This window comes from Strix uralensis, chromosome 1, assembly GCF_047716275.1.
Source record: "Strix uralensis isolate ZFMK-TIS-50842 chromosome 1, bStrUra1, whole genome shotgun sequence".
Lineage (NCBI taxonomy): Eukaryota > Metazoa > Chordata > Aves > Strigiformes > Strigidae > Strix > Strix uralensis.
The window spans coordinates 22,198,163-22,216,377 of record NC_133972.1 but is presented as its reverse complement, the minus strand read 5'-3'; the positions used below and the strand labels follow the sequence as shown (position 1 = coordinate 22,216,377).

The following is an 18,215-nucleotide window of genomic DNA, read 5'->3' as shown; positions in this document are numbered from 1 at the left end:
CAGTTTCATTCATATGACAAGTATTATGGGAAACGGCTACTTCCTTTTAGAGACCTGGAATTCTTCTAAATATATTGCTATACCCTCCATAAAGCTGAAACTGAAATATTTGGTACACCAACAGTCACATCACTCTTTCCCTCTAGAGAACAATAATGGTGGAGTGACACAGTCCATGCTTGAGTCTTATCAGCGTAGGTAGCATCAGATAACACCATACTAGGAAGGAGCACAGGCAGCAGAAAATACAGAGATGATACACACCACAGAAATTCTGGTCACCCATAAAGGCGGGCATCTTTCTTCTCTTTCTCTGCTCATGGACCATAATCTGATATGTAATTCACTATCTATCTTTAGATCTAGATACTTGTTAAGGAACAGTGTTTAGTATAGTAAACATGCAAACTATTCTCCAAATGCTTGATTTGCAGATAGTGACTGTGCTCTAGTGAAGTGATCACAAAACTGTTCAGTGTATACTAACTTAGCTATTTCATAACAAACATTACCAAATGACCTCCAGGGTGGACTCATCTCCAAGTCAACACAGCTTTTCTTTTTGATACCTCTGGAAATGCAACCTTCAAGATACTGTAACTAGTTTTGTTCTCTCCAGATAAAGAAAATAAGACTCTTCAGACATTTAAAATTTCATTTTCTTTGGCCTGAATGTAGTGTTAAGATAGGAAAACAGATGATGTCGATTATTTGATTCACGTGAAAATCTGAACTGGTTTTAAGGAAAAACTTTGAAGGAGACTTTCTTTTATGAAAATAAGGCAATATTACCACTTCTTTGCTCTCTTCAGACAAGCTATATTTAGAAATTGCTGCTTATTTGGTGTGCATTCAACAGCGAGGTCTCATTTAAGAGAAACTATAGTCAATTTCACCCACAGAATACTATCATCAGAGAAAAGGTTTCCATGTAAGAACTTCAGAAACTGCCAAGTTCACCAGTGTCCTTTGAAACATTACTCAAAACACACTAAAAAAAAGAAGTTTTTAAACAGGCATTTTACTGACACTGTTCATTTACTCTGCTCCTGTTCTTCCTTGTCCTTTCTGGTCCAGGAACCATATCAATTGCAGCTTTCTATTTTTCTTCTTTTTTTTTTTTCCTCCCTCTTTTAAAACACAGGCACTCAATCTCAGTTTCCTAGTACATGCTCTATTTCCCCAAGGATGCAATCCAGCCCTTGACACCTCTAGTCTAAATTCTCAAAATAAGTGAGCAGAAGATATGTGCATTCACTAAACATATCCTCGAGGGTCATATTACCAATGAACTGCTGGGACCTAGGGACAGAGTGTGTCAAAGCAACTCAGAGCTAACTTGGTGTGCTAATGTGGTATATGAAGACTTGCCAATGCCTTAGCTCTCTGCTACTGACCTCATCAAACAAGGGTGACCATAGCCACAGGACATCAGATGATCTCCAGACAAATCCAGTAGGAAAGACATAGCTGTCTTCTAGGATCATACTGCAGCTTTGGAGACAGCAGGAAAGCTCCAGCCCACCAACAGCCAAGGGGAGAAGCTTTAAACTCCCATCAGCTTGTATGTCTCAGAGCACTCTGCTGTAATGAGTGAAAACAAAACTTCAGCAGAAAAGCAGAAGATAGAGTTTAATGGGGGACTGAAGACAAAGTATCCTAAATCACTTCAGTAGATCCAGTATCTGTAGAGAACTGATGGAGATAGGTCAAAAGCTGGTGGAGCAGGAATTGGGAACCAATGATGAGAAGAGCAAGAGTAGAGCTCACACCATAATTTCTCAGCAGCGGTCTTGGAAGAGGAGATGAACACAGTGGGAGTAAGACATTGGCAGAGCCTCACCCGGAACTGGCTTGTCCTTGCTCTCTGCACAGCCTTAACGAGAACCTTTTCTCCCTGCAGCTCCAACCCTAACATCATGATCCTTACTGGTCCCTTCCAACCTGAGACATTCTATGATCATCTATGCCCTATCTATTGCCTTCTGGTCTTACACACCATATCGTAGCTGGATAACATTCACCCTTTCAGGATGTACTCCACAATTCTCTCAAGTTTGAGAATGAATGCATTAATGTATCTGCAATACCCAAGCCTCTGAATAAAACTATTCAGCATCAATTATTTAAGGAAAACAAACAAACCAACCAAACCACCAAAAGATTGTGTTGAGCTATCTCAAATTAGTTTTACGTGGTTTGTTTTGTCACTCCTCCTCCAGCAGAAAAAGCTATATCTTAGAAATGATATTTAAAATTTTTTCTTAAAACAATTTTAAAACTTTCAGTATACTGGAAAGAAAATATTCTTCCTGCTGCTGAGCTTGTCAGAATGTCACTTTGACATCTTACAGAATTATTTCTTCTCTGAGTCTAGCAAAATGATAAAAAGATATAGCCTTCCTACAGGCAAAATCTGTGATATTTACCTGAGGCATGTTGGACTCCAAAGTGAGCAAAAATACTGAGACACAGTTCCCATTTGCCACCTCTGACAGGCAGGACAAAGTAAAGTGTCATTTCTTGACTCCAGAGACTGAAGACAGAGTGTCTTCTTGATATATTTTTATTATTGATTGAAATAATCATAAGTAAAATTCTATAGTGCCTTACTGTTGATACACTTTGCAGGCAGCCTGTTAGCTCTAGGTAAAGATATGATACAGGTGTTTAACAGAAATGTATTTTTACATGTGAATATAAGTGTCAGTCAAGAATAAATTCTTCAGGATACATTCAAACAGGGCAGGAATGACTGCATAATAAAATACAATAGGACACTGATGATCTCAATTCATGTGGTCATGCAGAATAAAAATGCCTACATATCTATAGCAACAATTTCATTAACCTAGAAATTGTACAGTACAATATAGCTGGAGAATCCATTAGTATTTTACTTTAAAAATTAGTATGTCACTGAAATCTCTATAAACTTCTGTTGGTAAAAGATCTGCCTGTGCTAGATTTCAAAATTGATTGGCCATTTTTTTTCTGAAGTTAAGATTATATACCCAAATACCCCGGCAGTATTAATACATATCCATGATTTATATCAGGCACTGACACCTCTTGTCACTTCAGTGTTTCACTACAAAGCAGTGTATCCTACTTTAAAAGCTTCCTTGTCCAACTCACTTCATATGCAGTATAAAATTATTAAACATCAGACTTTTGATAAAGGCCACAATCCTGAAAACAGTGGAGGGGAAAACCCACAAACACATTCAGACTCAAGCACACTTGTGTGAAATGATCTGTCTGGAAGAAAGAGATGGAACTGGCTACGCAGATAGCAATAATTTCCACAAATAATTTCCAGACCAGAAAAACAAGAAACAAAGCAGTCGGACCAAGGATGTAGAAGAGTGAATGTGAGGAACTCAAAATCTATGATACTTTCAATCTCCTTACTTGGAAGAGACCACACAAATGCAGCACTGTTCAACTGAACTGAGCAATTAAGAAAGCCTCATTGACTAGTAAGTAAAACAAGAAAAAAAAAAAAAAAAGGGTAAACTAGGCTACAATAAGCTCTTCAGGTTTTAGCTTCCTCTTAAACATTTTCTCCTACCTTCTAGATAAGATGCATGAAGATTTTCTTCTCATCAGATGTTATGGAAAAAAGAAAACTCTAGGAGTGCTTAAGAGAGGCTAGCTACTCATAGCATAAATATTATGACAAATAAAAGATTTCTCAGTGGTTCACCTCAACCTTACAGCTTTGGGAGGATCGAATGATCTGGGATCTCAAAAGAGGCTGAGAACAGACAGGGACAAACAACCCTCTCTTCTCACAGTCCCTGGAAACCTCATCTAAGGGCAAAGTGTGAAAACCACATGCCACTTACGATACTAACCTCTGAGCTCACTGCTACAAAAAGCTGTAGTGAGGCTGCACTGATGACAACTGTATTCTTGAGAATCAGAAGCATAACTTCTGTATCTTACTGAGCAGAGGAAAAAAGCTCTTGCCTAACTCAAGTATGCTATATCGTCCAAGAAGAACCTGACTTTTCAAGAGGGGCTAAAAGAAAGCCCACTGACATTTCCTCCGGTGATCTTTCTTTGTCCAGTGTCTGAATGTAGTTCAGACAGACTTCCTCTGGGATATGCTGCTGACTGTGGCACACAACACAGGTGTAACCATGTAAATGGCCCCTACAAACAGAGCAGCTCTGGAAGTCTGGTGTAGGAGTCAAGGGAATGGTAAATGCCAAAGCAAGATTCTTCAAATGGATAGCAGAGAAACAGGAGGAAAACTTCAGGACAAGTTGAAAGACAGCTATGATCTAGAAGCAAGCAAGTAACAACTGTGCAGTCTAATAACTGACAAGAACTTAAAGCACAAGACACAAAACATCCCTTAGGGCAAAAGTAGTGGTAGGAGACAGGATTGAGCAGGACCATTGAAATACTCAATAAGTAAAGGAAATCGTAACTCTAATCTCCAGTCTTTTACCATATATACAGTCATGATGTAAGCATAAAATTCATAGAGCAAACGAGTAAAGTCTCAAAAAGAGCCTTTCTGAAAATGTAGCCTACCAGCCAGATTCACGAGCAGGCTTCAGCTATAAATGCTCTGTGTAAAGGTTACACATATATTTTACATTTTTAGAGACTGAAATCCTCTATCCATAAAAGTTCTAAGACTAAGTTTTTACAAAGAATTTCAGGAGCCACGGAACAAAAGCTTCTGTAACATGTATTTTACTAAATAAATTTAGTGGTCTAAAAGGTCTACACATTTTTCCAGTATTTGAGAATTTTATTTCCCAGGCAAGACTCTGACACAAATATACACCAAGGTAAATGTTTAATAAATACATATATGTTTAAAAATTATAAATTTATTCTACCATTTATCTCTTCAGCTACACCTTAGATATATTTTTAATTCTCTCTGTTTTATTATCTCAATGCTAGATGTGTCTAAGTGCATACTGCTGCTACAGCAACATTACCATTTCCATCTCGGAAGCCAAGAGTAATCTCATTAGTGAGCCTGAGCTGTACTCAGGAAATGAGCATCCAGTTATCACACTTCATTTAAAATGAGTCAACTTATTGTTCAGTTCTAAAATATTACCTGTATTGGTAAGGCTTTTGTTTTGTTAAGAGATATGGTTACACTCACAGCCCTGCTAAGTATTTTCTACCTCATAAATCTTTTTGTTCCAAACCTATTGCTTGCATATCATAGCTCTGTTTGTCTTGTTATCATCCTATATTAACTTACAAATTCAGGGCAAAGGCTATCCCTGACAATTTTATAGAAAGTAACATGACAATTTCAAATATGTCTTCTAAGAAAGTCTGAGATAAAAAGAATAAACATTTTTTATTTAAAATATCACACAAAAAAGAAATTTCAATTTTGCAAGAATTTAATTGATTCTTTAAAATATTACACTTTTCAAACATAACTCATGATCACCAGCATAAGAAAATATATGTTTCAAAAAATTATGAATCACAAGTACTTTTCATAAGCACTGGACTGTAATATGTGCACTTTTCAACTTCAGAAAATTTGTAAATATATTTTAATGTAATGTGAAATATACATACATACAGAAAACATGCTCAAAAACATTTCAGTTTCAATTCAGAATGTTTTTCAAAATAAACCCCAAAACATTTCTATATCACAAAAGGAAATTCCTTACCGAAACAGCAGTTATCTTCAAAGAATCTACTGTTGAATGTGTGAAAAGGTACCACAAGACCGGTCCAATTTCTCCCGTAATAAATCCTTGTGCATGACAAGAGCGAGTAGTGCAAACATTTTCCATTATCTTTGCTGCCAAATGGTTCACCACCCGGTCTTCCTATAGGGAGGACAGGAAAGGAAAACTCATTTGCAAATGTTTCTAATGTTCCCGATTTCTTTTTAAACTACTTCCTATGTCCATGTTTTATTCCATGTATATCATCCTAGTGGGATTTCTTAATTTTATTTGATACTCGCCAAAGTAATTTCATAGGAAACCTCACCTTGTGACAAAATTATGTTTACAGATCCACTTCCCCCCACTTTCTCTTTTACTGCAAAGACAACTTAATGCAAGTATAATTTAATACAAAAACTTTCAGCTCCAAATGACCACTTTAAATTAAATGTAGTCACTAAAAAATGAAAAGGTTTTGTTATATTAGAGGTGTTCCATGATCAGTGCTTTGTCTGTGTATCAACACTCATCACTACAACAGGCTCCGAATAGCAAGATTATGACACACAGTTAACATTAGGAAAAATAAAATTATTTACATTAAACCCTCTTTATCCAGAAGAGCCCTGGGATAAAGAAAAAGCCTTCTTGCAAGTCAAGTTATTCCATAACTTCCTTCTCTTCCTCTTCTGAAACAGACAATCCTGACCAATGTTTAAGATAAACCATTGGGTCCCATTTACTACATCAACTCCTAAATTTCCGTAAATGATTTTGAATCCTTCATATTCTTAATCAAATAGTTTTATATGCAAAATCATTTGTGGAAAGCCACTGTACATGTAGCTTTAATATCTACATAATACTATTCATACTACAATGTCTCCATGGAATAAAAAACATCACATCAGAATAATCATGAGCCATCAGCACATCACGAACTTCACATAGCAGCAATTCTTTCTCAAGAAAACTGTTACTGACTCCAATGGAAGCTTAACTTAATACAGATCACTTAAAAGCAGAGTCTCTACTTTCTCTTTACTCCCCCCTTACTCCTTTCTTTAGTATCTTTTTTTTTTTTACTCTGCTTTCACTTAAAAAGCAGAGTCTCTGCCTTAACAGAAATGGACGATTCATTGCTGGTGGTTTTTTGGCTGTGCATTGCCTTACCTTATCTCAATCTTTAACTATGAATAAGTGAAGTCTTTCAACAATGTCTTAAATGGCATTCTTGAGTTCAGCAAGAGTGAATTTTAATATAAGAAGGACAACCAATTTAATTTGTCGTCTACCTCATAGCCTGGCTTCACAAATAATTCATCATAATATCTAATTGATTTCTTACTTAAACTAATGTCCACATTATCCTACTAACCTTTGGATTTCTGACATTTATCTTCACAATCGGAACCACCAACAACTGTGAGCAATGATAATGAAACCTTTCAGAAAGCAGTACAAAAGCCTGCCAGAAGGGGAGAACTTATACTTCATTAAAAATATATTCAATATTCACTCTTCCTTCTACTGACTTAGATATTCTAAAATATAGACACTGATGTAGAAATATTCGGAAACTCAAGTATAATGCTATTTTAAAAAAAAAAGCTGTATTCATCATTTTCATGCTAATCCTTCCTGTTCTGCCAAAGAACTGCAGCTCTACTCAAAATACTTGACAGAAATACCAAAGCCAATTCCTGTCTAAACCAGTTACACTCTTTTATAAAACTCTACTGATCTCTGTGGTCTTCCTTCTGATTTACAGCAATGAAACCAAAGAAGATTTAGGCTCCTCTGTTTTTACACTTTTTACTGCAATATACTGTATCATTTTGATCTATTAAAGTTCTAAATACACAAATAAGCATACATGTTTATCAAAACTTTTAATAAATAATATTAATTTTTAATCTTTTTCTGTGAATTATACTTCTGAATGTCAGTCTTTTTTTTTTTGCTACAGTTAAGGTAAAAATACATGGATTTATCAAACTGACTATATGTATTTAAAATCAAACCCATAATTGAAAAGTTAATAGTAAAGTTAAATCTCTCTTACATGTAAAGTGATTGCTAGGAATGCCAACTGGGACTCCACTGCAACTTTAAGCAGGCAGAAACACTTAATAAATGCACTACAATCCCATTAATAAATCATTATACAGAGGATAATAGTTATTAAAATGTTAACAAATTTCCAGATGCAATTACACCTCTTCACAAAATTTGGTCCTGCAAGATGAGCTTCATTTCCTTTCAGCCACAGACGAGTTATGCCCTGTGCCAGACAGTCCTGTTACTTTGGTTACAAAAAGGTTCATGTATTGTCATAGCACTCCAAAAACTCAGTGAGGCTGTCAGAGTAATTCTATTTGCTGCCACCTAAGATTCTCCATCTCAGCTCCTCTGGGATCTATTCCTGAGCACTGTCTAAGCAAGAAAACTTGTACCATTTTCTGCTTAATTAGCTCTTTGGAAGGGAAGATCTGACCTAAACCAGTATTTGGCCTCTTATCTAAAGGAGTCATCTTGTCATGTTACCAGGACATAAGCTATGTTAGAGAACAGAGATGGATCTTCAAGATACAAGCAAAGCAATTTCATAGGGAGGGACTCTTTATCAGGGAGTGTAGTGACAGGACGAGGGGTAACAGTTTTAAACTGAAAGAGGGTAGATTTAGATTAGACATAAGGAGGAAATTCTTTACCATGAGGGTGGTGAGACACCGGCACAGGTTGCCCAGGGCAGCTATGGCTGCCCCCTCCCTGGCAGTGTTCAAGGCCAGGTTGGACGGGGCTTTGAGCAACCTGGTCTAGTGGAAGGTGTCCCTGCCCATGGCAGGGGGTTGGAACTAGATGATCTTTAAGGTCCCTTCCAACCCAAACCATTTTATGATTCTATAACAGTTAAGCTCTGTCCATGTCATGAACTGCATCAAATCTAAATATATGAATAAACTGTATCAAAAAGAAGCACGTACTCTACTTCAACTGGGTTTAGATTTCAACTAGTTTTATAAAATGCACTTAAAGATAAAGCTCCTAATTTTCAGTCATGTTGAACACTTGCAGATGTATCTGTTTCCAGTTGAAGTTATGGATGCTTAGTGAAAATGAGCCCTGAGTGAGAAAGCAAATATCAAAAGGATAAATAAATGTACACTGCTAAAAGAGAAACTTCTTTTAATCACATCTTTGTACTCCAATTGTGAAAAAAACCATAATGCAAATCAAAGTCATCAAAGAATCTACTTTCATTATTTGAAATAACTAAATCTACCAGGTATTTTTATTGATTGTTAAAAAATTAACAGTGCACTAGAAGTTTTGGAGGCACTGAAGATACAGTCACTACGCTAACAAACATACCACCTAAAAAGAGCATAATTTCATTTAAAGGTTAAGATAAAATATTCTATGATCTTTTTATATTATGCATGATACTGATATAGAAACATTGGAAAAGCTGAAAGATTCAGGAAGTAACACTGCATTCCATCATTATTCTAAATCAACTTCCACACACTTCTTCCTTTAATCTAAAAAGACAGAATAAAAAGAAACTGCAAACATAACTTAATGAAGTAAAGCTGTATCATCCCAAGCATTCATAAGAACTGAATCTTAATTTGGCAACAATTTGCAATAGAAACCCTTCACAGAGAAGAAGGAACACATAGAAATAAAAATTTTAAATAACTTTTATGGAAAAAAATTTTAAAATTGTCAGTAAACTAGAGAATCAATATCTAAAGAAGAAATTAAAGTGATAACGTATATGATTCAGACCATCACTTTTATACTACAGGCAATTCTGCCAGTAAACTAAAAAACTGATGTCTAAAGAAGAAATTGAAGTGGCAATGTGTATGATTCAGACTATTACTTTTATACTATAGGCAATTCTGTCAGTAAGCTAGAAAAGCAATACCTAAAGAAGAAATAAAAGTGAGAATATATACGATTCAGACTATCACTTTTATAATATAGGCTGTCCTATACTTTCTGAGAAAATAGTTATGATTTTATTCTCCTCCCCTCCAAATTCTCCTTTCAAATTCACTGTTAAGGAACTGCTCCAGTTAAGAATACACATTATAAAACATACTGCCTTATATTATATATTCACAATTATTTTTTAAAGTTATCTTTTATTATTAAAATTCCTCATCAGTTCAGAGCCAAAACCCTCAGACTTATATCTTGCTTCCTCATAAAGGAAGATGTCCATATGAAAGAGGGAAATGTATATTATATAGCTTACTGGCAAGCTCTAACTTATTAAAAATCTTGCTTATACAGTACCTTGCACATCCAAGAGACAAAAAATTATCCTTTGTAAACTCATTCGCTATTTCTGATTCAAATACACTCTCCAGGTGCCATGCTTCAAAATGAGAGGATTATGCACATTCTAAAAGCCAGATACAGTGTATATATATATATAAAACAGTTATATATATATAAAAAACTGTATACATTAAACAGTATATATATAACTGTATATATTAAATTTATCCATAGGCAAGTGTATTGCCTATATATTATTTTTTCCAGGTTCTATGAAGTCATTACTAAAATTGTATATTATTGTATGCCTTATATTTACATGCCATTTGTAAGCAGAAATGGACAGATACCAAGCTCCTGAAAGCTATTTCAATGGTTCCTCTCTGCTTTCACACAGGCAGACTTAAAAGCAGGCTTGCACACAGTTTCTAAATGTGAAGGACCTTGTCAAAGCAACATAATCCAGACTAAATCAGACAAGAAAAATTATAAAAGACACCAAAAAGTAGTTTGGATATGGGAAAGATTACTGGTTCAGTATCAGGATCAGAAAGAATGCAGGGGCAAATATAAGGGAGGAAACAGTGAAAGCAGAAAGGTGAGAGAAACGACTAGAACGTTAAGTGTGAAGAGGGGCAAATGTACAGTAGCAACTAAAGCTCAGATTTCACTTAGTTAAGATGAGGTTGAACCCTAAATGTGATAATGAAAAGCAAAAAAAAGATATGCAGAGTCATTGAGGATATTCAAGTAAGAGGTAGGACGATACACTTGTGGTGAAGTAGACATGGGTAACTTTAGCAAAGGAGTTTTGAATAAACTAGGTGAAATGAATCAAAGGAAAAGGGTAGCCACTTTAGCATTAGGTACTTAATATTAAATAAGAATATCCTTTCTGAAACAGAAAGTATCTTTCATGACTGCATTGCACAGAACTAAGCACTTCAGCTGTAGAAATCAGGACTCTGCTATCTTAGAGACCGTACACAAATATTTAAAAGTTGAACTTAAGACACAAATACAGATGCCTGGAACAGGCATTTTGTGTCACTGTTGGAAACTGTTATTGGAAAAGATTAATAAATAAATATTGGAATATTTACTACATTGGTTCTGACAGACATTATACCAAGACTAAACATGTCAAATTGGGCTTATCATTTATTTATGAGTGTACCAAATGTCCTTATTTTGACACTTCATTGAACACACCTGTTCTTTGCCTCAGCTTCTAGTTAACAACATTGAAGTACAGGAAATCTAAACTTGTGATCCCCTACAGATAAAAGACTTTCCCAGTCTTCTACTTTGCCATCCTAAAACTCCTTTCACCTATACATACACTTCTTGGCAGTGTTAGATTTTCAGGCATAGAAGGTATGTGGAAACGACACTATGCATTTTCTGAACATTTTGTTCCTTTACAGACAAATAAAAGGGACACACGCACATTTCAAACTCCTTCCTGCTCTGCTGTTCTGTTTCAGAGGGCAATTCTGCTCTGATAATGACAAACCTTATAAAACTCCAGAGATCCAAGTACACTTCAGAGTAGTTCATAATAAAACTGAAGAACAGTGAATTTACCTTATAAAACTCAAAGCTATATAAACTATAGTACTGAATGACATAAATTGGGTTTATTGTCTTGACTTCTTATTAAATACATCAAACAAAGCTTAACTGGCAACAAAAACTACAAGTATGTATTTATAATGCATATATTCAACATACTGTAATAATTCAGAATTTATTACAAAAAGTTAGTTTGCCATTTTCACAACTAAGACCATATTCACAAATATTCATTCCAGAAAACATACTGATGTAAAATATAATTAAATAAGCTTAGAAAAATTAAAATTTAATTTTAATTTAAATTTAATTATTATTTCTTAATTACTACTGTAAGAATGCAAAGCTTACATGTATAAATTGTTAGATCAGGGAAATTTATTGAATAAATAGCAGATTACAGGCTACAAATGTAAAATAAAGAAATATAGCAGCTAAGATCTTCAGCTGCAGTCAAAGAACATTAGGCACAGTGAAGGCAAGTTTAGATGATATTTTCAAAATTTTCATATCCAGTGCTTCACTAGTGCAAGCAATAAAATTTACACAGAACCTCATTTTAGTTTTAAGTCAGACCTTAAAAAATTCTAGATTGTTCATTTTAACTGTTTCTACTATCTCCTATTTCACAGCAGGATGGGGGGGAGAAGTTATCATTCACACACTCCCCTACCACGCTTGCATATCAGCCACCAAACATTGTGAGCCACTCACTGCCTGGGCAAAGTGGCTCTGTGCTGGCTACCAGAGCAATGCAAAGTTGACTCAAAAAAAAACCAACCAAAAAAACAACACATTAGAGCCAGTGTATTAGGTTAGCAGAAAAGAGCACTGATTTGGAAACGGAGAGGTTCAAAAAGCAACAAAAAGGGCTTCTATTGGTAGATCAGTAACAAAAATAAGACTAAGGAAAATTGAATTCACTGCTGAACAAGGTGAGGCCAAAGGACATATAAAAGGCTCAGGAGGTCAGTGTCTGCCTCAAAGTGATAGTAGTCTCACACTGAAATGGGCACATTTTACAGAATAACCATCCTTGGAGTTACTTAAAGCTCAAGTAGATAAAGCCCTGAGCAACCTAATATAACTTTGATGTTGAATGCAAATATAAGCTGACATTGTATTGACAGGAGGCTGGACCACAAAACCTCCAAAGGCCCAAACTGATTTTTTTCTTATGATTTTCTTCCCCTTACAAGCAAAAAGCTGGAAGGCACTTGATCGTAATTTTCTTACACGTGCCCATAGTTTATGCTTTATTCTCTGTGAAAAAGACTATATGACTGTAACTAGAAAACATTAAACATGCTCTTTAACATATCTGGCAATGAATTAAGAAGTGATTCTGAACACCAGCCATTTTTCTTCCAGTTATCATCTTGGTAGCACTCTGATGGACTCTTGAATGTCAAGATCTTTCTTGTATTGGGGAGTCAGAACTGAACACAATACTCCAGATGTGGTCTCACTAGTGGTGAACAGAGGGGAAGAATCAATTCCCTGAACCTGCTGGCTACTTCTTGCTAATACTGCCTGTGTTGCTGTAGCCCTTCTTTGCTGCTAAGGCACACTGCTGGCTGATGTTCAACATTTCACTGGTTCCCCCAAGGCCCTTTCTGCAGAGCTGCTTCCTAGGGAGCTTGTACTGTTGCAGGGGGGCTACTCCATCCCAGAAACAAGCGCTTGCTCTCACTTTTGTTGAACTTCATGAGGTTCCTGTCAGCTCATTTCTCCAGTCTGCCGTAGTCCTTCTGACCAGCAGCCCTGACATCCAGCACATTGATGCTGCTCCCCCCACCAATTTGTTGTTATCCAACTGGAGAACACACTCCAGTCGGTCACTCTGGTCATTACTGAAGACATTAAACAGTACTGATCTCTGCGGGACACTCCTAGTTATTGGCTGCCAGCTGGACTTTGCACCACTGATCACCTGAGTGAATTTTCCTGCCCACCTTATCTTCCATTTCATGAGTCCATATCTCACCAATTTGGTGATAGGGGGAGTATGGGAGAGTGCGTTAAAGGCCTTCGAAAAGTCAAGGCATAAAATATACACTGCCCTCCCCTTGCCCACAGCACCAGTCATGTCCCCATCATAGCAAGGAATCAGGCTGGTCAGAGGGCTGTAGCATATGACATCTGAGGAAAGGCTGAGAGAGCCGTTCAGCCTTGCGAAAAGAAGGTTCAGGGAAGATCTTACTGCTGCCTACAACTACCTGATCAAAGGATAAAGAGAAGCTGGAAACAAATATTCTCAGAGGTGCACAGCCAGAAGACAAAAGGCAATGGCCACAAGTTGCAACACAGGAAACTCCAATCATATACAAGGAAAAACTTTATTCTTATGAGGGTGGTCCAGGCATTCCCCAGAGAGACTTGGGACCACCATTCGTAGAGACATTCAAGAGTCAAACAGACATGTCCTTGAACAATCTGATTTTGACCTGCTTTGAGCAGGAAATTGGATTAGATGACCTCCAGAGGTTCATTCCATCCTAAAGTATTCTGTAGTTCCAAATCTTCAAACATGTTTTAAAAAAAAATCCCAGAAAACACTCTAAGACATGTGGTTATATTTTAAGTCAGTTCGGTGACATCACACAGATGTTTTCATAAAAACTCATTAAGTAAATTTTTTTATGTAACTTTTGCTGCTAAAGATTGTGAGATCTACCTTTTCACTAAATAATAGGATAGACTGAAGAGACTGATATACTATCGTCCTGGATGCATCTACTTCAGTAGTCCTACTCTTACATCTTTTGAAACAAATATGCAAAAGTGACACAGTAAACTGAATACTTTAAAATCCTTCTCTCTCTGTTTTTCCATCTTTGTTCATTCCTCCTCCACCCCTGCATCTAAAACATCTGGCACAAAAACTTATTTAATATCTGATTATTCTTTCCTTAAAAAAATAAATAAAATCTGTTACAAACAGATGTCTAACAGTAATATGACTTTAACCATCTAGTTTTAGATGCTGCAACTTTATTTTCCAAGAAAGATGGGTGGCTGCAAAAGTTATGGAAGATAAGAAGAGGATTGCTATAACAGTGGAGGAAGAAAGTAGCAAAAGAAATTGCAAAAGAAATCCATTGCAAACCTCAAGCATCCTCAGAAACAGAAACTATAGAAATGCACATCTGTGCTTGGTTAGCCTAGACATAACTTTGAATTTGTGCTTAATTAAATTTAATGCAAACTATTGCATGGGAAATGTACTTCTATTTTGTGTGATTTTTTCAAGAAAAATATATCAAGATAAATTATTAAGAAAAATTTGACATTTTTCAGGACTAAGAAGTCATTTTATTATATAGGAATAAACTAGTGTCTTATGGATGTCTTGATTTAGTTTCTCTACAATTAATTTTCAGAAATAGCAAGTATTCCATTACTAAATTTATAATTAAATAGCTTCTCACTAATGTGCCTTAGAATGACATCTTACTCTAATTAATGAGCTGGAAATAGTCCACAATACCAACACAGTTGTATGTTCTTGATCACCTGAAGGTTTGAAGATGTTAAAATGCATTTGGACTCTTCCTCTATTAATCACAATTGGTAGGCAATAAAGATCTCAAAAAAAAGAAGAAAAAAGCTATTTCTCTTGCTTTCACCCCTCCAGCAACCTCTGACATGTTTTCTGCCTTGAGCTTTGCCTTGGGCAAAAATAAAGTCAAGTGGTCTCATACAAACAATAGATGTAAACCCTCTACTCAATTCTTTTTCATTTTACAAATTGGAACTATATGCATGTTTTTCTTCCCTTCCTCTATCACAGCTAAGTCATTACCAAGAAAAATGAAGAATACAGCATAGCACATGTATGAGAAAAAAACTAATTACTACTTTTTGGCCTCAAAAGAATGCTAACAACCCAGTAGGATAACAATGCAGTTTTAAAAAACTGTGTATCGACCACTTCAAAACAGAAAGTAAATCTTGCTCCAAGATTTATGAAAGATGTATAAAAATCAAATTGCAAGAGGACAGTACAAACTGTCAGAACATTTCTCAAAAGAAAGCCACAGTATTAATAAATTCCACATTCATTAACAGTAATTTATCCCATTTCCAGAAAACAAGCACCAATACATAAATGCTGAATGTACAGAGAACAACACTGCATTTTTGCATTAATACCCTGCTTAGGTCATGGTCTTATCATGATTATTTAAATTCAAGAGCAATACTTGGTTGACAAGGTACTGCAGTGCTGCAGGCTACAATCCTCACACAATGCCTAAAGGGTTATTACAGTGGAGAAATTCTATTGAGGACAATGAAAGAGCCTTACCCCTTCCCGAAGACACCTCATTAGCACGGTGTAAGCAGCACAGGGAACAACCCAGCATTCTCTGGGGTGCTCCCTTTTTTCCTCCTGAAATGAAGCCAACGGCACAAATGATTAAATCAAAAAAATCACAATAAACTCAGTCACATAAAAAATGGGTAACAGATTCTTAATAAGGTTCATATCATACATATTTCAAGTTAACATATGCTAGAAAATATATTAAATTCCAGGGCAGTATTACTATTTAATGTTACTCATGTGCAGCACAGAAATTGATATTTTATTAGCTTATTTAAATAGCCTCCAAAATCCATAACAGAATTTGTAATAATATTTCTGGGTGTCATCAATTTCTTCTAATGCACATGCACAAAAATATTTTTGCATTCCTCTCAATCATTTTGATTACTTCAGAAAGAGACAACTGATTATTAAGAGCAGTAATGCTTCTCTTTAAATGTGATTTAATTATACCAAACAAACAAAATTATTTTTATCTGGGAACTAAAAAAAATTGTAAACTTACTTTGGAAAAAATATTCAAAGTCATACAAGGAGCTATAAAGTGTTTAATAAAATTTACTGTATGGTATAGCCTTCAGTACATATCAACACTGTTTCAAGATCCTTGAAATCACCCTGTTAGAGAGGCTAATTCACGGCTAGTTGAATCAGGGGTTTGATTCTTACATTAGACATTAATGAACTCCACTTCCCCTCTCCTAGAAGCCTACTGCAAAAATTCAAGTTTAAAAGAGGTCACTTGGATATCATTAAGATTTAACTAAAACAACCTCCACATCTAGGCTAGTAACACAGAGATATTAGCAACTGAAATAAAAAATAGCCTCTTTTGGGACAGAAAGTAAGAAATAATAGGCGTTGAATAGTGTGAAGATGAAGGTCATGAAATCAGGGACTAACTTGTCTCAATAAGTAGACAAAAGATGACAAGCAACAGTTTCTTCAGAAATTATACATGTCTTGGACTCTACTGATTATGTTAGCAAATTATTTTTAGCATTCTAATTACCTTTATAATAAAAAGCATAGGATGGGCAAAGTGGAGGTTAACAATGCAGAAACAAGTTATATTTTCTGAATTTCCTGACTTCTGAGTGGGTTACACTAATTCAACATATATGATGTGATAATGTCAGGCATTTAATTAAAGCACGGCACATTAGCAGGGAAGATATGATTGAATTGCCTAGTAAAATTAATTTTCCTTCTTTATTGAAAATAAATCAAAATTTTTTTTGCAACATATCAATAGAGAAAACAGATTTGTTAAATAAAAAGTTTGCTAACTTTGTATTAGGAGGTATGGAACAATTTTTCTTGGAAGTAATTTACAGACAGTAAGAGGGGTTTGACATCTGACAGAGACATCAGATCGACTACATTCCACCTCCTTCATCTTATCTGAGTAACAACATGTTGACATTTAAGCACAGTTTGCCTTCCAAGGCATAGTGTATAAGTTTTAAGAAAATGCAGGCCAAGTTTCAAAGGATGGCAGGTTACTTTCTAACAATCAAAAGTGGAATCTTTACCTAGAAAAGGCAGGACAAGACTAGAAGTTAAGACAAAGTTAAAATGACAGCCTATGCTGGAACTGGCATGGGTCTGTTTCTCATTTTATTAATCTAATTTAATCAGAAAATCTGCCAAGTTTTTCTGTAACCGTACATATTAAATGTACTATAAAATAAAAAGCCTTAAGAAGCGGTGCAGTTCTGAAACATTAACAGTTCTTCCATTCTTCAGACTGATTAATGATTTTCTGCAAGGTTTAGTCTCTAGTTAGAAATAGAAAAGCAAAAGGTCTATGAAATGTAGCACCATTCTTAGTTACCTAAAAACACTTACACAATTTGACATTTAATAAATTTAAATATACCACCAAACACTGGGGAATCTTCCTACTTTTTTGCTCACAGCCCACGCTGATTCTGATTAAACTTTAGGTTCTGCACCCTAATAACACAAACAGCACAAAATGAATAGAAATATTACATAGAACTTGAAAGTTTTCCCTCAAGGCAATTCGCTTAAGAGTAACAGAACATCCTCCCTGGGGTCTGCTCATGCTACTTGTGAATTGCTCTTGGCTTCCGTTTGGAAAAATGCAGACACGGAGCATAAAATCTTACTTATGAGATCTCATATGCAAGTACACACATAATATCAGAGTTTAGTTAGGATTGCAGAGGACCATTATGATTATCTGGACTTTTCCCCAGTATCTTCTATGCCACAGAAGTGCAACCAGTGATCCTGTATTTAACCTAATGAATCATGCTGTGCCTAGATAGCTGAACTTGCTTTTAAGTGTTTGATAATTTTTGATTTACCAA

General features: G+C 35.6%; 1 protein-coding gene across 6 annotated transcripts in view; it reads right to left on the bottom strand.

Moving 5' to 3' along the window:
• Window positions 1–18,215, bottom strand: part of ULK4 (unc-51 like kinase 4) — a 253,132-nt gene that overhangs the window by 187,986 nt on the left and 46,931 nt on the right. For all 6 annotated transcript variants that reach the window (XM_074891573.1, XM_074891583.1, XM_074891535.1 and 3 more), the window contains 2 exons: window positions 15,856–15,939; window positions 5,673–5,834 (listed from right to left, as the gene is read on the bottom strand). In XM_074891573.1, the coding sequence (XP_074747674.1) occupies window positions 5,673–5,834; window positions 15,856–15,939 (246 nt within the window). The remainder of the gene's footprint in view (window positions 1–5,672; window positions 5,835–15,855; window positions 15,940–18,215) is intronic.